Genomic DNA, 25,767 nt, shown 5'->3' with positions numbered 1-25,767 from the left:
ACCCTCCCTGGGACCCACCCTGCGCATGCGCGCCCCTCGGCACCCCACACTGCGCATGTGCGCCTACGAGCGCGGTGTTCTCTGGGAGATGTAGTACCTCAGGTCGAGCTAGCTCCTTCCTCGGGCGATTCCGGGATCGCCATGACTCCGCCCCAACCGTCCTGGGGGCCGCAAATCAGGACCAGGCTTTGCGACGGGGGGAATAGCTCAGTGGTTTGAGCATTGGCCTGCTAAACCCAGGATTGTGAGTTCAATCCTTGGAGGGGCCACTTAGGGAACTGGGGTAAAAATCTGTCCTGCTTTGAGCAGGCGGTTGGACTAGATACCTCCTGAGGTCCCTTCCAACCCTGTTAGTCTATGATTCTATGACCCTGGACACGCTGGCCATCCGCAGGCTCCGCCCCTACTCTCCCAGGCCCAGCGCTCTCCGGGGCAGTGCGATGGCTCCCCGCAGCCCAGGCCCACCCACCGGGTGCGTGCTGGGCTGGGGTGTGGGAGGACTCAGCCCAGCCTCACGTGGCCAGGGAGCACCCCCCAGGAGGTTGTGGGTGCCCGGGGTCAGGCCTGCCCTGGGCTGTGCCAGCCTGTGGGTTCCTGCCCAGTGCGCTCGGCGCTGCATGCAAGGGAAGCCGGTCTTGTGGGGCCGTGATCAGAGCGGCCAGGCTGGGTCAGAGCAATAGTCCGTCTAGCCCAGTGTCCTGTCTTGCACCAGTGGCCAGTGCCACGTGCCTCAGCAGGCGTGACCATGCCAGGGCAGTTAGTGCCTGATCCAGCCCTTTCCTTCCCCTTCCTTGTGCTTTCTCCAATTCAAATACATCTGTTTGAGCTGGGGCAACCAGCACTGCCCTCAGTAGTCCAAGTGTGGGTGTGCTATATCTGTACAGAAGTATTATGATATTTTCGGTCTATCTATCCCTTTCCTGATGGTGCCTACATTGGTAGCTTTTTTGGCTGCCACTACACATTGAGATGTTTTCAGAGAACTATCCCCAATGACTCCAAGATCTTTTTCTTCAGTGGTAACAGCTAATTTAGACCCCATCATTTCATATGTATAGTTGGGATTATTTTTTTGTACCTATAAACATTGATTTTCATCTGCCATTTTGTTGCTCAGTCACCCAGTTTAGTGAGATCTCTTTATAACTCTTTGCAGTCAGCTTTAGACTTAACTCTCTTGGACCCAGAATCCAACCTGTTAACAGAAGTGACTTGTATCTGAGTGGAGAACTTCACCTATTTATTATTTCTTAACTACAAGTGTGCTTTGTGTTGTGCATAATGCAAGTATAAAGACACTCCAAGATCCAGAAAACTTACAGTCAAAAAGAGAAGGCAAGAGGCACTGTGGAACCCACAGGAGGTGGTTCAGTACTTAGCTAGCTCCCAGTGACCACATATTTTTTACAAATGCCAGAAGTAATTTGGGCCCAAACTTTAATGTTTTGTCTTTACAAAATTCTTTATCATTTTTTTTTTAAGAAAACATAATTCTGTGTTAAACTACTGCAAGAAATTAAACAATGTAGAAGATGTTTAAACTCAAACCAAGGTGTGAGGGATGGGTGAGGGAGCGTAGGTAAATAAGGAAACAAAATGAACAGCATTTAACATAAAAGCATAAATCCCATCTCATAGGCTTTTGGAATTGACAGGCTGGTTCAGCCCCAAGGTCCATCTAGTCCAGTGTCCTGTCTCCTATGCTTGCCTATGGCCTGTGTTATACAGGTCAGATTAGACCAGTGGTTCTCAACCCGCGGCCCAAACAGCACACAGCTGCAGTCCATGTGACATCCTCAGGGCCATACAGGTAATGTACATATTGCGTGAATGCAGCCCACAATGGTAAGTAGGTTGAGAACCACTGGCCTAGATTGGGTGACCAGACAGCAAGTGTGAAAAATCGGGATGGGGGTGGGGGGTAATAGGAGCCTATATAAGAAAAAGACCCAAAAATCGGGACTGGCCCTATAAAATCGGGACATCTGGTCACCCTAGGCCTAGATGATCACAATGGTCCCCTCTGCCTTGGGAATTTATGAATAGTGAGAGGACAAGATTAAAGCCAAACAGAAGGAAAAGGGATAGAGTATTTAAAAAAAAAAAAGAAGAAGAAGCAGCAGCAGCAGTGGAAGAGAAGATAGCAGCACATGCAGTTACCCGAGGGCCACTGAACATGAGACAGAATAACTATCTCAGCGAGCTCAGAGGTTCAGGCAGGCTGTCTTGCCCTCTGGGGAAGGTTTATAGTTAGATCATGTTGAACTGTTCTCTATTCACCTATTTTAGTAGAAATGGTGGTAATTTGGGAAGAGTGTTATTGGAGTTCAGAGGGGAGATGTGCCAGGAGGCACTTGGAGTTGATGCACTCAGCAGCAGGACTGGTTATCTGTGTCACGCCGGGTTACTACTAATAAAGCTCTTAGCTCTGTAGCTTTATTGTGCTCCTGGCCGCTCCACGCCATGTGAAAGAGCCCATTTCTCAGGCACCTTGTTTGACTCTGGCCCCATTGTACTGAGCCAATTCACCATTTCACTCTTGGTGGTGTCTCTGGGTGTTCGGTTTGAGGAGAGCTGTTTTTTTGGTTTTTTTTCAGGTATCACTGTTCCTGTGTGAGGGATGGGGGATACCTTCTCTTGCTCTGAAGGGATGGGGGATCAGGTATTTGACTAGTATAGACTATTCTTTTGTGGGCAGGGAGCTCTGCAAGCATGGGAACCAAACTATTGTGGGAATCTTCAGAGACCTTAGTAACAGCAAAGCTCTTGGGCCCAGATTCTTAAAGGTGTTTAGACCCTTAAGTTTGGGGTTTAGGCTCCACTGCAACCCACAAAATTGCCACCAATCCCTGTAGGTGCCTAAACTCATTCAGCACCTACATTGTCAGGGTAAAAGTTCCTTAAGTACCTAAGTTTCTGCCTCTGGCCCTCACACCCGAGCTAGGTGGGTGAACCCCTAGTTTCTCCAGGTTCATGGATAGCTCTGGGGTTTAGGTGGGAGGCAGGTGACTGGACACCCAGAGTGAGACAGCAGTGCACATGGCCAGAGGCAGAAACTTCTTGAGAGAGAGAGAAGGACCTGGCTGCCTGGGAGCTGAGAAGGGTACCTGAGGTGGAGCAGTGCTGGGGAAGGACAGAGGGAGCTGGGGAGCTCCAGCCAGGAAAAAAACCAGGCTGCAGGCCGTGCTAAAAGGGCCAAATAGGTACTGGGGCTGCAGAGGGGCAGCCCAGAGATAGGCAAAGGCAGCAGGTCCTAACCCCCTTGCCGACGATGAGTGGTTTACAGACTGCAATCGGCCCCAGGGAGCGGGGGCTAGATGATGACTGGCAGTAGCCACTGAGGCAAGGTGGGTTTAGAGGGTTGGGGGTTCCCCGGGGAGGGGAGATCCCAGGGTAAAGGGCACTGGGGTCTGGGAGGGACATGGGGGCCAGTGGCAGGTGAGACACCAGCCTGCAGAGGGTGCTCTGGGCTGGAAGAGCTAATTCCCAGAACAACCAGCAGGAGGCGCCATGCCAGTGAGTCTCACCTCACTACAACATGGAATCTATGAATATTAAAATACATATTGTTTGCTTGCACTGAGCTTACCAAGCGATGCAGTTTACTCTGTATCAGTGACCTCTCCTTTTCAATATTGACCACCACCCCCAATTTTTGGATCATCTACAAACTTTATCAATAATGGTTTTTATGTTTTCTGCCATGTCATTAATAAAGATATTAAATTGTGTAGGGCCAAACACTGATCTTTGCAGGACCCCACTAGAAACACACCTGTTCAATGATGATTCCCCATTTATAATTAAATGTTGAGACCTATCCATTAGCTAGCTTTTAATCTGCTTAATGTGTGCCATCTTAATATCATTCCAATTTTTTAATCAAAATGTTATGTGGTACACTATTACCTTTATCAACAAAACTTGTAATCTCATTCAAGAAAGATATCAAATTAGTTTTGACAGGATCTATTTTCCATAAACCCATGTTGATTGGCATTTATTAATAAAAAATTAAAGGAGAGTAATATAATTAAGTCCCATATCAGCCGCTCCTTTATCTTTCCTGGGATCAATGTCATACTGGCAGGTGCATAATTACCCAGGTTATATGGTTTACCCTTTTGGATACTGTCACAACATTAGCTTTCTTCCAGTGTTTTGGAACTTCTGTGATTTTTCAGGACTTAATGAAAATTAACATTAACAGTCCATTGAGCTCCTCAGCCAGCTCTTTTAAAACGCCTGGATGCTGATTTAAAAATGTCAAACTTTAGTAGCTGCTATTTAACTTCCTCCCAAGTGTACAAGAAATATCCCAGTGTAGACAATGCCAGAGAGACATAGGTGAGCTGAACTCTTTACACTTGGGAGGCAGTGTCTCTAGCAGCTTTAAATTCAGAGCTGGCCCTCAGTCTCCAGGGAATTCAATCTGCTCACCTGGAGATGGTTCTGGGGTCCCACATGCTTGTCTTTGAAAGAAAGAGGCTTCAATCTCTCTTTTGAAGACTCTACATGAATGTCATTTGCTTACTGCTCCTTCCTCCCCCTCCTCATCTCCCTCCTCTGACCAGCTCAAGCTGTCATCTGACTCCTCCCATTGCACTCCTTCGGGGTCCTCGGCATCCATAGGGTCTTTCTCGGTCTGGTCTGGTCTGGTCTGAGAGCTGCTCTGGAGATGCTCCAGTTTGGCCCAGGTCATGGGGCTGGCCTTTCGCAGGGTGATTTCCACCTTTGTGGGCACCATGTTTACAAAGCTCTTCTGTACATCAATGACCTAGAGAGAATGGGGCAGGCATGTCACAGTAAGGGTTCATCAGACACATTCTCTGGCCAGACATTTAGTATTAGCCATTATATTTGCCAGTAGGGCTTTCCTGGAGAAGCAAGAAGTCAGTGTAAAGACGAGGCAGAGCAGAATGAAAACCAAACCGTTTGCATGGAGTTCAGTACCTGGGACACTAACACCATGATTCCTCAAGGATTTTCTGATGCTCCATTGTGGCAGGGGCTGATCACCATGAGCCTTAAGTCATCCACACAGGAAAAGGTGGAAAGTTACCAAGGGAGAGGGAATGGAAAGCACAAGTAGCAACTGAGATAAAGTACCCAGAACACTTGAGCCTTCACTACAGCAAAGCCAGTGATCTTCTCAGCTACTAGAAGAGAGGAATCCTGGGTAAAGTCAGGGAGGGCAAAGACTGCATTGCAGTGATGTGCCGAACCAACTGGATTCCATTTACAGGGATTGGAGCCTCCAGGGTGCCATGCAAAGAGATAGGAGTCCCTCCTGGGTGTCCCAGGATGCTGTGGTGCAGAAATGTGGCACACAGCTGAGGAGAGACACAGCAAAATGAGAGGAACTATAGTTACAGGCAAAAAAGGTCAGGGAGGAGATGCTACAGGAGGATGGAGTGAAGGGTAGGGATAGGAAATGCTCCAAGAGAATGAAAGTATTATTCCTTCCTCTACATCAGGGGTGGGCAAACTACGGTCCGGGGGCTGCATCCGGCCCTTCAGACATTTTAATCTGGCCTTTGAGCCCCTGCCGGTGAGCAGGCTCTGGGGCTTATCCCACTCCACGTGTGCCATGGCTTCCCATGGCTCCCAGAAGAAGCAGCATGTCCCCTCTCCAACTCCTAAGCATAGGAGCAGCCAGGGGCCTCTGCATGCTTCCCCCGCCTCAAGCGCTGCCCTCGCAGCTTCCACTGGCCAGCAACCATGGCCAAAGGGAGCCCCAGGAGCGGCGCCTGCGGACGGGGCTGTGCGCAGAGCCGCCTGGCCACGCCTCTGTGTAGGAACCAGAGGGGGACATGCTACTGCTTCCGGGAGCTGCTTGAGGTAAATGCTGCCCGGAGCCTGCACCCCTGACCCCCTCCAGTGCCCCAACCCTCTGCCTCAGCTCTGATCTCCCTCCCATCCCCCAAACCCCTCGCTCCCACCCTCCTGCACCCCAGAGCCCCCACCCTCAGCCAGAGCCCTCACCCCCCAACCCGCACCCCCACCCCCTGCCCCAGCCCAGAGCCCCCTCCCGCACCCTGAACTCATTTCTAGTCCCACCCCAGAGCCTGCACCCCCAGCCAGAGCCCTCAGCCCCTCCCACATCCCAACCACCAAGTTCGTGAGCATTCATGGCCCGCCATACAATTTCCATACCCAGATGTGGCCCTCAGGCCAGAAAGTTTGCCCACCCCTGCTCTACCTACTCAGGAGATAGTGGGGCCACAGAGAATGTTTAGGCGACATATTAGTAAAATAGGGAAGTAGCCTGGTCTGGAGGATTGAGCACAGGGCTGGGAGTCAGGAGGTCCCGAGTCTAATCCTGGCAGTACTAGACTCACCATGTGACCTTGGTTAAGTCATGTCACTGCCCTGTGCCTCAGCGTCTCACACTGCACAAGAGGAGGAATGACAGACCTGCCCAAGGATCAGTTACTTACTGATTGTAAAAGTACAGAAGGAATGCTGTGAATTATGAGCAAAATCGCACCCTGGCTGAAATGCATGGCAGGTTAGTGGGCATGCGGGCGCTCTGCCCGATGCAGGAGGAGACTGGTTGACCCAAGGATGCTGTATGATTGCACAGAGAAGAGATAAACAAAACATGTTACAGCACACCAAGACGTGTAAATGGCATCACCACAGGCCCCACTGTCGCACTCAGCCACTCTCTGGCCTTTTACTTGTTGTTCACTGTCTGAATTACAGGTAGAGCTGGGCATGCTGGCTCTACGTAAGAGTGGCCAACACTCCCCAGCATAACACTCTGTTTTCAGCTGTATAACTTGGCCAAATTGTAACCATTTGGGCTGAAATGTTCTCTGCCAAGTGTCTGCGTCAGGCCGATTTTTGGTTGGTTGTTTAAAGTTTCAGCAAAAAATGTTCTTAGAATGAGCTAAGGGAAAATATATGTCGTTTTACCCTGGTTAAAAACATTCATACAGTTCTTTGGTTGAGAAGTGCACATCTCTGCAGGGATGGACTTGGAGCAGGGCAGAGGGGTTACCCTGGTGTGGTGTGAGAGACGTGCTTCTTGCAGTTCCTAGGAAACATACCCACCTTTGGTCAACATCTGTGTCTTTGAAAGCATCTCAGTCTGCAGGTGCTCAGCAGAGACTTGATAGTGTTTGGCAGTTAAATTCACTGAAAATTAACTGCACTGAGGCTGGTTCAGTCCCACACGGCAGGGACCGAGCAGGACCTTCCCTGCAATTGCTACTCCCTGCTGTTGTGGGCTGCTTTGAGGTTCGGTATGCAGGAGTGGCACCAGGGTTTTTGCCACCCTAGGCAGCAGCGCTCCTCCTCTGAGCATTCGGCTGCGGGGATCCTTCCGCTCCGCATCTTCGAGGCACTTCGGCGGCGGGTCCTTCACTCGCTCCGGGACCCGCCGCCGAATTTCCACCGAAGACCTGGAGCGGAAGGACCCCCCGGCGCCGAATTTCCGCCGAGGGTGGCAAAATGCCGCCCACCAAATCCTGCTGCTCTAGGGTTGCCTAGTGGAAGCGTCGGCCCTGTCGGTATGAGAACTGAGAGCATGAAGATGTTCTCTCTCTCTCTCTCGTGCTCGCAATGCCAGGCAGTGACGGAGAAAGCAGCCAGACTCAAACGTGGAGGGGACAAGAGAAGGCCTGAAGGTGGGGTAGTCGGACTGAAGGAGGAGAGAGTAGATTGGGCCAAGGCACCTTGGACTGTGAGCTGGGAGGGGTGAGACTGGGAGTGGCTGGGCCAGGAGAGTGGGAACCAGTGGGGGATGGGGACAGAACTGGAAGCCAGTGGGGGGGGGGGGGCAGGCAATAGATTGGATGAGGAATGGGAGGGGATACTGGAACTGGCTGGGGAAGGAGACTGGGCCAGGGAGTGTGTGTGTATGTGGATACTGAGATCGGATGAGGAGCCTGGATTGTGGGGGGGAATGGGACTGGCTGGGCAAGGAGCCAGAAGGGGGACACATGGAGGCTCTTGCATATGGGTAGTAAAGCATCAGCTTCAACCCAACATGTAGTTGTCTCCAGATCACAGACCTGGTTGCTGGCAGCCATTAACCCCTTCTCCAGCATAACACCCTCCCCATTTCTGCTCTGCTCACCGGCCCAACACAGGTTTAAAATCGAGACTGCCTTAATGATTTCTCTCTCAGACAGGAGAAAAGCAATGAGGGTTGGAGGAGAAGAAGAGGGTGCCCTGGCAAGGGGGCACACTGAATCCCTTGCAGGACAGGTAAGGGGGGCACCCAGAGTCCTTGGCATGAGGGGGAGAATGGGAGACCATAGTATGGGGGAAAGGAAAGCTGGGGATACAAAGAGTTCCTGGCATGGGGGGAATGGAGCAAAAAAGGGGGAGACAGAATCCTTGGCATGTGGTGAAGGGGAGAATGGGAGACACACAAAGCCCCAGACGTGATGGGGGGAAGCATTGCTGTGAGTCCCTGAAACACTGGGGGATGGGAGGGTGGCCCACAGGGAGCTTATTGTAGGGAATGGAGGAATGCAGGGAACTCCTGTTGTGTACATTGTGCTCATGCTCAGCCTACAGATACTACAAAGTGTGTGGCCCTCTAGCAAATTAGGCACAAAAACGGTGTTAGCAGAATGCTAAGATTGCAAAGTCAAGCATTCCAAAGTTAGGAAATGCTAGAAATAAGGCTGCCAGTGCACCCTTAATTTGGCCCCCTGTGTGTGGATGCACCATGATACAGTTTCTAATTACATGATCACTAGTATTTTTTCCACATGACCCATGACATTCAGTGCAGAGGATGCAGCTAGTCAATTAAAGTTAAACTCTTTAAAGCCAACAGGACCAGATAACTTAAACTCAGGACTATTAAACAGTATAGCCAAGGAGCTCTCGGCATCATTAATGTTGATTTTTAACACATTTTGGAACATTGGGAAAGTTTCAGAAGACTGGGAAAATGCTAATATTGTGCCAATATTTAAAAAGCATAAATAAGATGACCTGGATAACTATAGGCCACTTAGCCAGACATTGATCCCAGGCAAAATTGTTGGAAAGGCTGATGTGGGATGCCATGCGTATAGCATATTTGATGCCACTGAACATGCTTTGATGGAAAATAGGTGCTCCTGGGATGAATCGGAGCTGGGTGGATAGTACAATGATGAGTGTCATAGAAAAGCCTATGAGAAAATTAAATTTTATTTGGAGCAGAGTTTGAATAGTGTGCTGTAAATAAGGCCTGGGGTCACACATTAGACAATGTTGAAAAACTGTTGAATGAACACCAGCCATCCTTTTGTGCACTGAATGAGGCAGGAACCCTGTGGAAAAAAACAGTATGTGATTGTGTAATTAAGACTGTTTCATAATGTGTGCACCCAAGAGGGCTGAGATAAGGTTGCACAAGCATCCTTAATTCTAGCATTTCATAACTTTTAAGTGCTTGACTTTGGAATCTTAACATTATTTTTTTAAAGTTGGCATATAAGCTCTTTTGGGGCATGGTCTTGCTCTTTACTTGTTTCCGTGAGCCACCCAGCACGCTTCTAAACACTTTATAAATCATAGTAATAAAAGTCCAATGGATTTCCTGGAGCTCTACAAAATGGCAGCTCAGAAACCTCTTCCAGGAAACTCAAACTGCCTCAGCTAGCACAGCACTTCCAGCTGCCTATATCCCTCCAGCTACAAATGAAAAGAAAATGAAATATCAAAATCTGAATGGAACAGGGTCTCTTCTGGCTCCATGAGAGATGGGTTCAAGCTGGGATGGAACTGGGCTCAGCTCTTGGGCACCGTTATGGCCCAGGAACAAGTTGCCACAAGGTAGCTGACCCCAATAAGCAGTGCTAGTCTAGGTCCCTAGTTTCAGAGCAGCAGTGGCCAGTGAAGCCAGTCTGGTTGGTCGGAGTTAAACCAGGGGCTATAAAGGCCCATCCGAGGACAGGAAGGGGGTGAGTTACTGGAATGGCTAAATAAGGGTTCCTGGAGAGAAGCCACCAAGGCATGCTGCTAACTCCTGTGGGGTCCCTGCAGCAAGTGGCAAGGTGCCCAGCAAGGTTGCTCTGGAGCTGCTGTTCCAGAGGAGTAATAACGCTGGCTGATGGCAGCTGTCTGCAGACCTGCAAGGAGTAAGAGGCGAAAGTGGCCACTTGAGGGAGAAGTTGGCTAAGGCCCTAGAGCTGGCTAAATTACAGCCCAGCCCAAGGCAGAGAACTGGGCTTCTGCCAGAAGGAGAGACAGGGACTGTCTGAAGCACAACCCAGCTCCAGGAAGATGAAGGGGTGAGGGGTGTCTCCTGATCTGGGACAAAGAGTTGACCAGGACTCTTATAGGGACACAGAGCAGGGTGACCTTGGGCAACTAACATAGCAAGTTACCTCTATAAACAACTGAATAAGGCAGGCCCCATGAAGCAGGTGCATGTTCTGGAGCCAGCCTAAGTCTGGTAATTGACTGAGAGAACCTGACGAGGGCGCACAGTGCACTGGCAGGGCCACAAGCGGGTAAGCTGGAGAGGCTCAAACCTTGACAAAGTGATGTCCCCTTGCCTTATGAGAAGGTCCAGGGTAAGACTCTGGGATGCCAGCACTAGAGGCTCTGAAGAGTTCACGTTTGTACTTGCGATGCTTCCCCAAGAGCACTGACCACTCTGTATCCAGTACAGGTGTCCATCAGAGGGGCCACGAGAATGATTAAAGGATTAGAAAACATGCCTGATAGTGAGCTCAGCTTGTTTAGCTTAAAGAAAAGGTTAAGGGGTGACTTGATCAGTCTGTAAATGTAACAGACCCCAGTTGTCGGCAGGCGGGATTGAACCTGAGACCTCAGTGCATGAGCCTCTACCGCATGAGTTAAAAACCAACTGGCTCAGCTAAGGCTGTAGAGCAGACTCATTTTACCTCTCTCTCTAAGGCCTTGGCTACACTTGCGCGTTACAGCGCTGTAAAGCCGCCCCCAGCGCTGTAACTCACTCCCCGTCCACACTGGCAAGGCATTTGCAGCGCTGTATCTCCGTGGTTGCAGCGCTGCATGTACTCCACCTCCCCGAGAGGAATAGCGAGTATTGCGCTGCCGCTGCAGCGCTGCGGCGCCAGTGTGGCCACCCAATGCGCTGTGAATGGCCTCCAGAATTATTCGGCAGTATCCCACAATGCCTGTTCTAGCCACTCTGGTCATCAGTTCAAACTCTACTGCCCTGGCCTCAGGTAACCAACCATGTGACCCACCCTTTACATTCCCCGGGAATTTTAAAAATCCCCTTCCTGTTTGCTCAGCCCGGCATGGCGTGGAGTGCTATCAGCGAATCTTTCCAGGTGTCCATGCCTCCACGCGCCAAGCGAGCCCCAGCATGGAGCAATGGTGAGTTGCTGGACCTCATCAATGTTTGGGGGGAGGAAGCTGTCCAGTCCCAGCTGCGCTCCAGCCGTAGGAATTACGATACCTTCGGGAAGGTATCAAAGGACATGATGTAAAGAGGCCATGACCGGGACGCCCTGCAGTGCAGGATTAAAGTGAAGGAGCTGCGGAGTGCCTACCGCAAAGCCCGCGATGCAAACGGCCGCTCGGGTGCTCCCCCCGCAACCTGCCGATTCTACAGAGAGCTGGATGCGATACTTGGGGTTAACCCCACCTCCACTCCGAGCACCACCATGGACACTTCAGAGCTGGTGTGGGGGGGGAGGAGGAAGAGGAGGAGGAGGAGGAGGAAAACAAGAGTGATGGTTGTGGGCCGGATGGAGACATCCCGGAATCCCTGGAGCCATGCAGCCAGGAGCTCTTCTCGAGCCAGGAGGAAAGTAGCCAGTCGCAGCGGCCGGTACTTGGTGGAGGACAAACAGAAGAGCAGGTTCCCGGTAAGCGGGTTTTTTTTTCGGGAAGGAATTTTTTCGGTGCGGGCTCTTTGGGAGAGGAGGGTTAGGCATGCATGCCTAGATGCTGAATAGTGCATTGATGTGGCTTATCACATCGCGGTAATCGGCCGCGGTAATCTCCTCGAATGTCTCATCCAGAACTTGTGCAATGCACTTGCGCAGGTTTATCGGGAAAGCCACCGTGGTCCTTGTCCCAGCCAGGCTAATGTGTCCGCGCCATTGTGCCGTGAGGGGCGGGGGGACCATTGCTGCACACAGGCAAGCTGCATATGGGCCAGGGCGGAAGCCGCATTGCAGTAGAAGACCCTCCCTTGCTTCCCAGGTCACCCTCAGTAGCGAGATATCGTCCAGGACGAACTCCTGTGGAAAATGTTGGGACAGTGTTCAGTGTAGGTGCCCCCTGAAGCTGTTGGCTCTCCCCAAGGCACAGAAACCCAGAGGACAGTGCAGACCTGAAACAATCAGTCCCCCTTACTCACCATTTTGAGGCTCCTGTGGGATATGTGTGCTCTGTTTCGGACGGGAAAATTATGCTATTGTGTAGACCCTGTGTGTTTTCTACTCCTTAAGGACGGGGGGACTCATTACTCTGTCTGGTATAAACAATGCTGCCTCTGTTAAATGTTGCATTTTGCCTATACAGCAGCATCAACCTTGAGACCTCAGACGTCCCTCTTATCGCCTGCTCAGAGACTGCAAAGACTCAGGAAGAGACCACGAAAAAGCAAAGAAGACATGCTGCAAGAAGTGATGCGGCAATCTATTAAAGAGAATGAGAAAGCACAGAACTGGAGGGAGAGAGAAAGCAGGATCCGCCAGGAAAACGCAGCGCACCGGCGGCAAAGCACGGAGCACCGGCAGCAAAGCACGGATCGGCTCATAAGCATCCTGGAGCGCCAAGCAGACGCTATCCAGGAGCTCATAGCCATGCAGAAAGAGGAGCAGTACCACAAACGCAAATGCCACCCCCCCCTACAGCCCTTGTCCCAAAACTCTTTCCGTTGTGTCCCACTGTCACCTCCAACCCACTTTCCCCAACTTCCGTGTTCTTCACACCACCCGCTGCCTCCAACACCAGTATCTTCACCACCCAGCCCTGAAAACCACGACCCTTACCCTCTGCACTCAACCCACATCACCATGCAGTATAGCTATCCTGAAGTGCAGCACTCACTGCACAGCACACCAGACAGGACATACGCGAATCTGTGATTGTACCGTTCCCCACTCCACCCCCTTGTTTCTTTTCAATAAATAATGTTTTTTTCTTTTCAATAAATGAATTCTTTGGCTTTGAAAACATTCTTTATTATTGCATAAAGTAAAGGACTCCTTAGCCCAGGAAATGAACAGGCACTGCAAGTCTGCTTGTCCGCTTAGCAGACACTGATTCCTAAAGATTGGAACTACTGCACTTCACTCCCGTGCAGGGCACCAGATATCACTGCTGGTTTTCAGCCTCAAATTGCTCCCTCAAGGCATCCCTAATCCTTGCAGCCCCGCGCTGGGCCCCTGTAATAGCCCTGCTCTCTGGCTGTGCAAATTCAGCCTCCAGGTGTTGAACCTCGGAGGTCCATGCCTGAATGAAGCTTTCACTCTTCCCTTCACAAATATTATGGAGGGCACAGCACGCGGACTTAACCGCGGGGATGCTGTTTTTGGCCAAGTCCAGCTTCCCATACAGAGATCGCCAGCGGCCCTTTAAACGGCCAAAGGCACACTCCACAGTCATTCAGCACCAGCTCAGCCTGTAGTTGAACCGTTCCTTGCTGCTGTCAAGGCTCCCTGTGTAGGGTTTCATGAACCATGGCATTAACGGGTAAGCGGGATCTCCAAGGATCACAATGGGCATTTCAACTTCCCCTACCATGATCTTCCGCTCTGGGAAAAAAGTCCCAGCCTGCATCTTCCTGAACAGCCAAGTGTTCCGAAAGATGCATGCATCATGCACCTTTCCGGGCCAGCCTGTGTTAATGTCAATGAAACGCCCACGGTGATCCACAAGCGCCTGGAGAACCATAGAGAAATACCCCTTCCGATTAACGTACTCGGATCCTAGGTGGGGTGGTGCCAGAATAGGAATGTGCGTCCCATCTATCGCCCCTCCACAGTTAGGGAACCCCATTTGTGCAAAGCCATCCACTATTTCCTGCACGTTACCCAGAGTCATGGTTCTTCTGAGTAGGATGCGATTAATGGCCTTGCAAACTTGCATCAACACGATTCCAACGGTCGACTTCCCCACTCTAAACTGGTTTGCGACCGACCGGTAGCTGTCTGGAGTTGCCAGTTTCCAGATTGCAATAGCCACCCGATTCTCCACTGGCAGGGCAGCTCTCAATCTCGTGTCCTTGCGCCGCAGGGTGGGGGCAAGCTTCTCACACAGTCCCATGAAAGTGGCTTTTCTCATCCGAAAGTTCTGCAGCCACTGCTCGTCATCCCAGACTTCCATGACGATGTGATCCCACCACTCGGTGCTTGTTTCCCGAGCCCAAAAGCAGCGTTCCACGGTGCTGAGCATTTCCGTGAATGCCACAAGCAATTTCGTGTCATACGCGTTACGCGGCTCAATAGCATCGTCAGACTCCTCACTCTCACTGTCACTTTGGATCTTAAGGAATAGTTCGACAACCAAACGTGACGTGCTGGCGAGATAAGTCAGCATACGCCTCAGCAGTTCGGGCTCCATTTCCCGCAGACAGATCGCGCTGCACAGAAACCATTGAAAGATGGCGCCAAAGGTGAACGGAAACAAAGGGATTTCTGGGATGCGAAGCGATGCATCACGGGGCACTGGGACAGGACCCAGAATCCCCCGCACCCACGCCCCCTTCCCACAACCCACGGCGCCAGAATGGGAAAAGGTGCTCTGTGGGATAGCTGCCCATAATGCACCGCTCCCAACAGCGCTGCAATTGCTGCAAATGTGGCCACGACAGTGAGCTGGGCAGCTGTCAGTGTGGACAGAGTGCAGCACTTTCCCTACTCAGCTGCACGAAGTCAGGTTTAACTCACAGCGCTGTACATCTGCAAGTGTAGCCAAGGCCTAAGTGGTCTTGAGGCTACTAGACAGGACAGAACACCACACCCAGGAGGTGTGTGAGTTACATAAGCATCCACATGGGGAACAAATATTTGTTAATGGGCTCGTCAGTCCAGCAGACAAAGGTCTGACAGGCTCCCAGGGCTGCAAGTTGAAGCGAGATTCATTCAGACTGTAAGTAAGGTGTGAATTTTTAACAGTGAAGGCAATTAACAGTTGGAACAATTTACCAAGGATCATGAAAACAACAAGGAGTCTGGTGTCACCTTAAAGACTAACAGATTTATTTGGGCATCAGCTTTCGTGGGTAAAAAACCTCACTTCTTCAGATGCCTGGAGTCATGGCAAGGATCATGGCAGCTTCTCCATCACAGGCTACGTTTAAATCAAGATGGGATGTTTTTCTAAAAGCTCTGCTCTAGGAATTATCTTGTGGCAGTTCTATGGCCTGTGTTACACAGGAGGTCAAACTAGATCAGGGGTTCTCAAACTGGGGGTCGGGACCCCTCAGGGGGTTGCAAGGTTATTACATGGGGGGTCGTGAGCTGCCAGCCTCCACCCTAAACCCCTCTTCGCCTCCAGCATTTATAATGGTGTTAAATATATAAAAAAGTGTTTAATTTATAAGGGGGGCTGCACTCAGTGGCTTGCTATTTGAAAGGGGTCACCAGTACAAAAGTTTGAGAGCCACTGAACTAGATGATCACAACGGTCCCTTCTGGCCTTGGGATCTGTTAATTTACATCTTGGCACCTGAGCCCAGCTTCCAGTCCCTTTCCATCCACAGCTTGCTGGAATAAGGGAACCAAGATAAACAGAAATCTTACCCCCCAGAGATCCAGCTTTGCCTGGAAAACCTTGTCACCTTCGAACATGATATGGACATCAATCTGAAAGAAAGAAAGAAAGAAAGAAAGAAGTCTCTTAGCAAGTACAGAAGGACCAACTCTGCAGAGCTGGTGAGTGAGTGAGCATCAAAGCCACACAGCAAGGGAAAGGTGTCACCTCTAGGATCTGCCTTTTGGGATAGTGTAGCTGCACAGAATCATAGAAATGTAGACTGGAAGGGACCTCAATAGATCATCTAGTCCATTCCCCTGCACTGAGGCAGGACTAAGTACTGAGACTAAGCAGCCTGATACTGTGGTGTTTGTGTCCCCACACGACACCCCCTGCCCATTTCAGGCCTCTGTAGTAATGATCTGATAATCCATCTCCTGCCTATCCTGAAGCTTTATGGGCAAAGTCAAACTCCTCATCCTCAGCTCCCAGGCCCTGCAGCATCTAACCCGCATTTGTGTGTTCTGCAGAAGGAGGTGAGGCTGAGAAGGGGAACCAATAATTACACAGATGCTGAATTATGTAATTGCTTATTGTCTTGTTATTTACAGATTGCAGCAGTGGGATATGGAGCCTAATGCTCTTAACTCAAAGTTATCAAAGACCTTTGTGGAGGAATTGTAATAATACTGGATTAACAAACCACCCAAAGCCAAGACCATAATTAGAGCTGATGTGGCAGTTAAATGAAGAATTTCTTTCCTTGCCACACCTAGGAACTGCAAATTAACTTTGCTCTCTCCACCTTTCCCGGCAGCCAAAATCTGAAGTGAGATCTGAAGCCTTCAGGAGATTTTAGAGATGCCAAGGTGCTAATCCCCAAGGTGCCAGATTTTTGTGCTGATTCAGTGTGGCTGGGGTTAACCCTTCAGCTTCACTAACAGACTCCCCACTACTAACAGAGGACTTACAAAACAGTACTGCTCGTGTGGAAACTAGCTGAGAGGGTAGAAGAGTTTCAGGACACAGTGATGCAGAGGAAAGAATATGGCCACGTGGGACAGAAGCCACTAAACTCTCAATGCAAAAGGAGAAGGCCGCAGATGGGGCGCACTGAGCGTGTTGCTGGAGGGTTACATTACATGGACCAAAAGGGGCTGAGGGTCAAAACAGACTCAGCGTTATAATATCATTATTTCTGGACTTAATGGGAGAGACAGATTTCCCAGTGCCAGTAGCAAAAGAACAATCCAAACCCCATCCAGGAGCTCAGTCCAGGTTACGATATGCAAACTACTGTGCTGTCAAGCTAGGGAACCAATCTTAGTCTGTGCAAGGAGGAGCCGCAGAACTACTTAGATTCCAGGACCCTACTCAATAAATATTGCCAGGGTTTAGTTATAAATATAAAAATAAATCAAATAAAAGGCACCTCACACTTGCTCCAGGTGTCTTTCGACTCCACCCGTTCCCAGTTCAATGACCCCTCTCCTCTTCCCCCGATAAACAATATTCAAGAAGGGGGGGGCAATCTCATCCTATTAACATTAACCAATCAAAACATATTTTGAAAATTTTTAATTATAAGCATTTCTTCCCTTTCTAGAATCTTTTAACCCATCATACCAACCCATGACTTTACCAGGAGCCCTCAGCACAGATTGTTTTTGATGCAAACAGTTCAGTTTGTAGCAGTCTATTTGTCTCCAACTTTTGCTAACTTTGGTGAACAATTTAATGTAACAGGGTGAGCTGGACTTTTGTGACCTTGAACAACTGTGAGTACAGGCCTCTCTTTGCCAGGAGCTGGGACTGGACGACAGGGGATGGATCACCCATAACTGCCCTGTTCCGTTCATTCCTTCTGAAGCACCTGGCACTGGCCACTATGAAGCTTCATTCGCACAGTGAGAGACAGTGACAAAACTGCTCCCTGTGGCTGCAGCTCCATAAAGGACAGTCCTCAGGGGAACCTACACCACAGAAATTAACAAAGGCAATCCTCGCTGCCCAGCCACTCCTCAGCCAGGGCAGCAATATTCTGAGCAACAGTATCTCTAAGGCAGCCAACAGATAGAACACTGTCAGCCTGAGATGTTGTCTCACCCCTTCAGCAGGAAGCAGGGTAGTCCTATTCATATCAGGGTTATCCCACAAAAACAGAGACAGATGGCAACTCCCTGCAGCAGATAGTAGAAGGAAGAGAGAGATGGACCAAGCCAAGGGGAATTGCATTTTCCTTCTCAGGAGCACAAGGTCTACCCTAAGAGTCTATATTAGAAGTGGGGTGTTTAAGCGACTGTTCTGGAGAGCATTAGCATGCATACAAAGGGAACTGGCTGGCTTTGACAGCCTGCACAGGCCTCGAAGACTAGTACGCAGCAGGACAGCATTTTGCATTTCTAGGTCTGTTAGACCTGGACCCCACATACCACAGTGCGACTGGCCGTCACAGAGCTGAGTGCTGGCAGAGGATTCTTGGAATAAATCGTCACCACCACTTGGCTGCTGGTTTGATGCCAGTCTTGTCGACAAGACACCAACTTCTTATCCTGGTGAGAAAAGGAGCCTGTTACTGAGGCCAGCCTCCAGCACACACGTCTCCTCCCCCATTGCAGAAAGAACAGATCTAGCCAAGAAGCCCTGCACCGTTCCTCCTGGCTGATGTGTTAACTAAAGGCTAGAGTCCCAGCACAGCGCTAGAGGCCAAGCTGGCCCAGCACGTCAAATGTAACACTGGGTTCTTTACATTTAGACTAAAGCCATTTCCAACACAGTCTGCAGCCCAATGAGACTAAAGAGGGTCTCATCATTGTGTGCAGGAGGCAGGGTCACCAAAGCAATTACATCACTTTTAATATCCATCCTCCTCCTGTTCCACAGCAAGATCCTCACCAGGTTTTCCCAAGCTCCACAGTGATTCCCCAGGGAATCAGACAGGCCTGGCTCCAAGGTACACAATTCAGTCTTCCAATCAGTGCTGGTCCTTCCTCTAAAACTAAACCTCTGTTTCCAGCTGTGAACTTGGTTGGAGAATTCTCTCTCTCTCTCTCTCAGACCTTAGACTGGCACTCATCGCCCCAGAGCTGGAATGCTTTGGGGGCGACACTTCTGAACAAAGCCATCTTAGGGAGCAAGTGTAATTCAACTCAGACTGACACTGGCACTGGCAAGTATCTAACACAGAAATGTTTGGTGCTAGGAATATTTTGAGAGGCTTTTCCTGCATTCAGAAGTTCAGCTGCCTGTGTGATCCTCACGCACGAAGTCCAGGTCAGTGTGAGGCTGCCTGTCTAGGAAAGGTTTGAAGATGAACAGGCCCATAAATGCTACATCCAGTTCACTTGTTTTAAACGTTCCTCTTAACCTGTTCTGTACCTCAGCCAGAGCCTTCCACACCCAAACTGTTACAGCCAGAGAAATGTTTCCTGCTCAACCTTTCCCTTTGACAGTGCAGACACTGGGCTAGCTGATCTCTCTCTCCTAGTCACAGGGGACATTAATCTCCAGAGAGGGGAGGGGAGCGGAGGCTTGGGCCAAGAGACCTTCCTCTCTAGCCCACTGCTGCTTATACTTACCCACCACCCATCTAAGCAGCAGGGCCTTGGCACTCAGGGTAGCCGGGCTCAGTGCCCCGCTCTTGCTAACTAACCCTGCTTAACTTTTTTATTTGTCACCCACCAGTGGTTTCTAAGGTGTTAAAACCAAGGGCTGCACTTTCAGCCTGCCCCATCTAAAGGAAGCTATGTAGTAGCCATGCAAGGAGAGCAGCGTTCAATTAGGGGAAATGACAGTTATGTATCTCGTGTTATACCAGTTGCACCAGACACAATTCTGTAAGAATGGCCCAGTTCTGTGTTGCTGCCTGCTTTAGAAATGGGCGGAGTAATAACCAGCCGTGCCAGTGAAGATGACTACCCTGTAGCAATCAGAGGGGTGTATGTTAAGAGGTAATAGCAGGATATTTCAAAGGGCAGGCTTGTGCTGGCCTGATTTTATCCTCTCTCGTGTTTTTTTTTAAACAGCTAAGCAGGGCTGGGTCTGGTCAGTCCTGAACTGCAAACCTTCAAGGGAAAAATCCAGGTGGGCATGGGGACCCCGTTTGCACTTGCTGACAGGAAGAGCAGACTCTGTGTTAGCTTGGAAGTGCCTTCAAACTTTGGGTGCAGCTTCCCCAGTCCCCTTGCCTGTTGAAATTGATTTAGCCTCCCTTGGAGGGTCACCCATGGGGAGACTGTTCATATTCTGCACTGCCTGTGTCATGTGTATTTAGTTTTGCTACCATGCCCTGACTTTTTAGCTCATTTCCATTAGGTTTGGCTGAGATAGCATTTCTTTTTATGCATCTATCGCTAGTGGTTTGAAACACCTGCCTTCTGAGCTAAGCTGCTCAGACCTGGTCTCAGACAAGAGGGAAAAGTTTAAGAAAAGTTTGAAAAAGGATCAGAGATTCAAATACATTTTTAAATACGTTTTAATTTATCCTCAGTTTAAAAAAAACCCTCAAGAAAGTTATATGCACAAGCCTATGTGAGTGAAGGCAGCATGTGGTGAAAGGGCTGCAGTCACTAAATGCCAGAAATGCAGTTAAGGCCCTCACAGACTGTCATGCAGCCCCATTCTTCATAGGCACTACAGTATGGCTTATCCCATGCGATCATACAAAGCCTAATAACACCTGTATGGTGGTTTCCCTCTTCAAAGCCCTGTGCTGTATAAATATTATTGGAGTCCTTGCTACTGGGCAAAGTGACACATTATTCAGCAAACGACAGACTAAAATGGAGAGGACATTAATTTCTCTCCATCCTGGGTCTGCACTAGCCCTTTAAAGAAGGGACACAGTGAGCAGTCCTGGCCCAGTCCCACTCTCCCTACAAGGAGGGATTATTTGCGTAAACAGCACTAACAGGATTTGGCTCTTCATGCCTACTCTGCCCCTTTGCCTAGCACCCTGATGCTCCAATGCAGGCATTTGTGTTTCTGCCTGTGCTGTGTGATCAGGAAAGGAGACTCGGTAATGCGCATTCAAGGCCTCAGAATTACAATGGTTTCAACCACAATATTTTTTGCATGTGATATTTTAAGAATCCATTTGGTCTGTCGTGCCCCAGTGACGAGCAGATGCCACAGTTACCAGCACAGAGGGGGGAGCAGTGACAGTTCAGGATTCCTTTGCTGTCTGCTCACTGCTCTAAGCCTTGCCACAGTGGCATACCTCCTTCTTTATCCAGCTGTGTTTCCCAGTGCTGCAGCCCTCTTGCTCCAGAAACGCACTGAAGTCTGTAGTTTTAATGCCACAGCAACTCCAGTACTTCATACTGGGGAAAGAGCAAGAAACAAATTAATCTAGGAATGCTAGAAAGGGACACATGAGTCCAAGGAAGACGGGAGCTCTAGGGGTTTAGAGGTAGAGCTAGGTGGAGGCAGGGAGACCTGGGGCACTCAAGATGCTGAGCATGGGGGATATGGGACTGACAGCTCTAGTCTGAACAAACTCAGAGGGACCAAGAGATGTGGCCATCTGCTAGCCTGTCTGTGTGACATGAGCTGGGGTGTCACATGGCCACAGGATAAAAATAACCAACACAACTGGCCATCTGGTTGGAGGAGCTGCGGACTGAGTGGGCCTCCCCAGGGTGACCGTCTCTCCTTGTGGGAAAGCTTGCTGTGGTGCTGACTGGTCTGCCACTGAAGAGCGGAGTCAGGGTCCAAGGCAGGCAGGCAGTTTTTACAAGTATGGGGATAAAAGTCTCCTGGTTCCAAAGGATGTTTCTTACCCCTCGTGGAAGACAGGAACTCCGGGGTGGAAAATACAAGCCTCCGTCTCATTCTCTGCCCCCTTGTAGATCTGCCGGGGAAGAGGCAGTGGCAGTGATCAGCACAGCATACTGATGAAAATGAAACCTGACCTGAACCTTTAGGGGAAGGCGGAAGGAGAATTCTTTGCTTAAAGTGCAGCTGGTCCCCGCAGTGTCCTGCAGGACATGGCTGGAGCCTCAGGACCCTTCACTGACTGCCCCTTCCCCAGTTCTCCCCTCAAACACATGCAGCATGGGATGGGAGGCTCAGAAACCAAGGGGATAGGGACAGAGACATACACTCACTATTAGCCGTTCTCAGTCCCCATGCCCGTCACCTTTCCCTCCTTGCCATTTCCATGCTTCCCCACATTGTATGTTTGCTCCCTGCTGGTTTTGCTACCCCTCCCACTCCCGCCAGGCACTCCCTGTGCTGTGCTCTCCCTCCTTCTCCTTGCCCTCTCAGTCTCTCCCTACACCGTTCAATCTACTTCCTTCTGGATCCCACTCACCCTAATCCCTCCCTCCTTCCAGCCCCTTGAACCCCTCCCTTCTCCCCATGGTTACAGGCTTCCCAGCTGCAATGGGATGAGCACCCCTGCTCCAGGGTTCTGGGGTTGAAAGCTTACACGCCTACACAAGCCATCAGTATGCAATGCTGGTGTGATGGAACTGCTGTCTGCCATGCAGACCATTCCAGGAGCCTGCTCTCCTGGCCAGTGGAGGCTGCAGTAAGAGCTTTTTGGGAAGCCTATTGGATTTCGGTGACGGAAGTGGGGATGCCAACTTTGCTGTGGGGCCAGCAGATTCCACCCGAAACCTTCACTGTGGCTGAAGAAAATGTAGCTAGATGTTCCTGTCATAAGTCCCAGGTGCTGACACTTACTATTTTTGGTGGGCACTAGAGAGATCGTGAAGACCCTCTCCCCCCAGTTGCCAAACAAACCCAGAAAGCTGGTCTCTGCCAGTGCGGGGCACTGAGCCAGAATCAGCAGGGAAGGGAGCATGTGTCCACAGAGCTACGCTCCGAGAACTGATTCCCCAGAGCCTGGGACACCCTGACCTGGACTTTGGAACACAAAGCCAAGGGTGCAACTCACCACCTTACAGCCTGAGTTCTTACAGGTGGTGCCAGTTCTGACCTCCGGAATGGCCTCTGCTGTAATCAACACACATAGCACAGAGCTCTTTATCAGGCTTAGACATTCACCCAGGGTTCCACTCACACGCCCATCACCCAGGACCATGAGCCACATTATTCTTCACCAGGATACCAGTCCATAGCCCCCCCAGTGCACAGCTCCATCTTGGCATATAACCCTACAGCCTGCCACAGCCTGCAATCCCTCTTCATGATACACATACCTGCTTCTAAGTTGTGCACCCTCCATGCTTCCCATAATGCACAGCCCAAGACCACCCTGCCAGGCCCATCCCCATCTTCTCACCCCTGCACAAGGAACCTCCCTCTGGGCATTGGTTTTTGGAGGCCAGCTTCAGCTTCTCCAGGGTCTGCTCCAGAGACCTGGACACTTTAATCAGCAGTGGCTGTCTTGGCTCATCAGAGCTGGAAAGAAAAACCACACACAACATAACAAAAAACAGCATTGTTTCCCTCAACACTCAGATTAACCTTCCCTGCCCCATCTTGAGAGGGAAGCAGGGGCAGGGACATCTACATGGCCAGTGCCTGACTCACCTTGGCCTTTCACGCTGCATCTTCTCAGCCGATTTGGGGCTTTGGACGATGAGTTCTGTGCTTGGCTTGGCCTTCAGCTTGTCTGAGGTATCCTCTGGCCGGAAAGGCTTGGGGGGCTTCTCATTGCTGTGACACCCCTTCATGCAGCCCTAAGGGGAGGGACCAGAGACAAGCCTAACACTCCTTTTGACCTCCCCAGGCAAGGGGCTTGTAGGTCATGGTCATAGACTCACAGACTTTCAGCCAGAAGGGACCAGGGTGATCATCTAGTCTGACCTCCTGCACATCACAGGCCACAGACCTCCCCCACCCACTCCTGTAGGAGGCCCATAATCTCTGGTTGAGTTACTGACGTCTTCAATTTGTGATGTAATGATGTCAAGTTACAAAGAATCCACCATTTACTCTACTCCAGAGCAGTAAGTGACACGTGCCCCATGCTGCAGAGAAAGGCTGCCCCCGAACTCCACAAAGCCAGGACACTAAGCACACTAATGTGTGGGGCACCGTGCAGGGAACAGTCCCTAACCTCAGCAGCCCAAGGGAGCAGAGTGTCATGCTGTGCCCAGCTGCATTAACTGCCAGGAAGTTGTGCCAAAAGCATCCCAACAGCCTAGCACTACAGTGCAGCAGGAGGGGGTGGCTCAGGAACCTCTGAGTGCCAATGGGCAAGGGGAACAGAGGGGTGCCTGGGTGACAAGGATCTCCTGGGTCTGGGACATACAGTCTATCTAGGTCACCAAAGAATGTCGTCTGAGGTCTCAAAGAAAAGCCAGCATCACACTGGTCATCAATCTAATCACAAACGGCACATACAGATGCTGTGTAAGGAGTTACGTATATATACTGGCAATTATGTACTTAATGTCTGTGTCTAGGGCTGGCCACTAGCAAAGGTAAAAAAGCGGTTTCTGTTAGACAAGAAGTGTCTGGCTGTTTAGACCTAAATTAAATACCGTATAGTTCACAGCAGGTCGCCTCTCCCTAGTCTGAACCGAATGCTAATGAAGCACTGTGAAGTGAGAGAAAAGTAACAGGAAGAAGCAAACAGCCGTGGAAGAGGGATGGGAGAAGAGAGACCCCATCTTGAGGTGCACGTCAAAGATTTGCTCTAGAATATTTAGGGGACAAAAAATGACACCCTAGCATCCTTCCCCGAGGCAGCAAACGAACAGTCAGTTTGCTTTGTGAAAGAAGGGTCTCAGCCAGGCTTGGCTGAAAACGCTGGTGAGAACGATGGGTGAGACAAGCTGTTAAACAAGAGGATAACTTGTTTTAGTCTCTAGAAAGCATGTTATGATTTTGATTTGTATGTAACCCATTTTTCCAGTATTCTCACTATCACATGAATCTTGGTTCTCTGACAACAAACACATTCTTGTTTTCATTATAACTAGATCTCAGTGCTGTGATGTTAAGCAAAGTGCTGAACCTGAGTTGAGTCTTACAAGCTGGCGTACGGTTCCTTAGGAACTGCAGGCCTGGTAGCCCTGTGAGGGTTCAGTGGAGGGGGCTAGACACTACAGGAACACTCCAAGGATCTGGCAGTTGGTGTGTTGCTACCTGAACAGAGAGACCGAGGCCTGGAATGCTCTACGTGTGCTGCCAGAGGCTGGTGGTTTCAAGGATCTGATCCACATCAGGCACAAACAAGACTTCCTCATGAATGATGAGGCTAGGTGGTGGTGAGGTGCCTCACAACCCTGGGCACCTCTGGGGAGCATTGCAGAGAGGCCTCTGGCTCTTCTTTTTGTGTACCAGTCCTTTGCTGGTGAAGCGCAATGTGCATAACAGTTAGCCAGAAAGGCAGACATTGCAATAATCAACACTGGAGATCCCAGGGCCTGAGCAGGAGTGTTAGCTACTGCGACGGAGATGGGTGGGAGATTTTTGATACGTTGCAAATGAAGAAATGGCAAGATTTGGGCTTGGCCTGGATGTGATGGGAGGAGTGAGAGACAGCCCCCGAGTTAAGTGCTTGAGTGAGAGAAAAGAGAGTTGTGAGTGAGGAAGTGGAGCGAATTAGGAAGGAAGGAAGGTTTTTTTCATCCATCTTAAATATGACTGGTAAGCCATCCAGGAGCAGTCCGTGAGAGACTGAGAAGCAGGACTAGGCAGAGAAAGTCAGATCCATATCCATCAACCAGTATCTAGGACTCAGATGAGCAACATCATTAGGCTGAGAAAAATTCCCACTAGAATAGGGGAACCAGGGGAGCTGGGTGGGACTGGGATGGACCAGATGGTGGACAGGGAATTGGATGGGGGGGAGACAGGCTGGATGGAGACAGGGAACCAGCCGGGAGAGGGACAGACTGGCCAGGGCAGAGATGGGGAAATGGACAGGGTGCAGACAGACCAGGCAGGGATAAGGATCTGACCAGGGAAGTGGACGGGACAGGGACAGACCAGCAAGATATAGGGATCTGGCCAGGGATGGACCAGATGGGGATAGGATTCTGGCCAGGGAAGTGGACAGAGCAGAGACAAACTGGCCAGGGATAGGATCTGGGCAGGGAAGTGGACAGGACAGGGATGGACCAACCGGGAATAGGGATCTGACCAGGGAAGTGGACGGGACAGGGACGGACCAGCCGTGGATAGGGATCT

The 25,767-nt window shown here is 50.3% G+C and overlaps 1 protein-coding gene across 5 annotated transcripts in view; it reads right to left on the bottom strand.

The window, feature by feature from the left end:
- Positions 1–3,985: 3,985 nt before the first annotated feature.
- The window catches only part of LOC112106138 (cysteine and histidine-rich domain-containing protein 1), a 27,098-nt gene continuing 5,316 nt past the window's right edge, over positions 3,986–25,767 (bottom strand). For 2 of the 5 annotated variants that reach the window (XM_024199222.2, XM_024199224.1), the window contains 8 exons: positions 23,158–23,306; positions 22,907–23,025; positions 22,559–22,617; positions 21,438–21,508; positions 20,876–20,978; positions 18,090–18,209; positions 15,705–15,767; positions 3,986–4,777 (listed from right to left, as the gene is read on the bottom strand). In XM_024199222.2, coding sequence (XP_024054990.1) covers positions 4,523–4,777; positions 15,705–15,767; positions 18,090–18,209; positions 20,876–20,978; positions 21,438–21,508; positions 22,559–22,617; positions 22,907–23,025; positions 23,158–23,306 — 939 coding nt within the window. In that variant the 3' untranslated portion in view covers positions 3,986–4,522. Of the gene's footprint in view, positions 4,778–6,133; positions 6,571–9,050; positions 9,282–15,704; positions 15,768–18,089; positions 18,210–20,875; positions 20,979–21,437; positions 21,509–22,558; positions 22,618–22,906; positions 23,026–23,157; positions 23,307–25,767 lie in introns of those variants that run through there. The other 3 variants (XM_024199223.2, XM_024199225.3, XM_024199226.2) reach the window with 3 other exon arrangements.

This window comes from Terrapene carolina, unplaced genomic scaffold, assembly GCF_002925995.2.
Source record: "Terrapene carolina triunguis isolate 2854851 unplaced genomic scaffold, T_m_triunguis-2.0 Scaffold605, whole genome shotgun sequence".
NCBI lineage: Eukaryota > Metazoa > Chordata > Testudines > Emydidae > Terrapene > Terrapene triunguis.
This window is presented reverse-complemented; position numbering and strand designations above follow the sequence as displayed.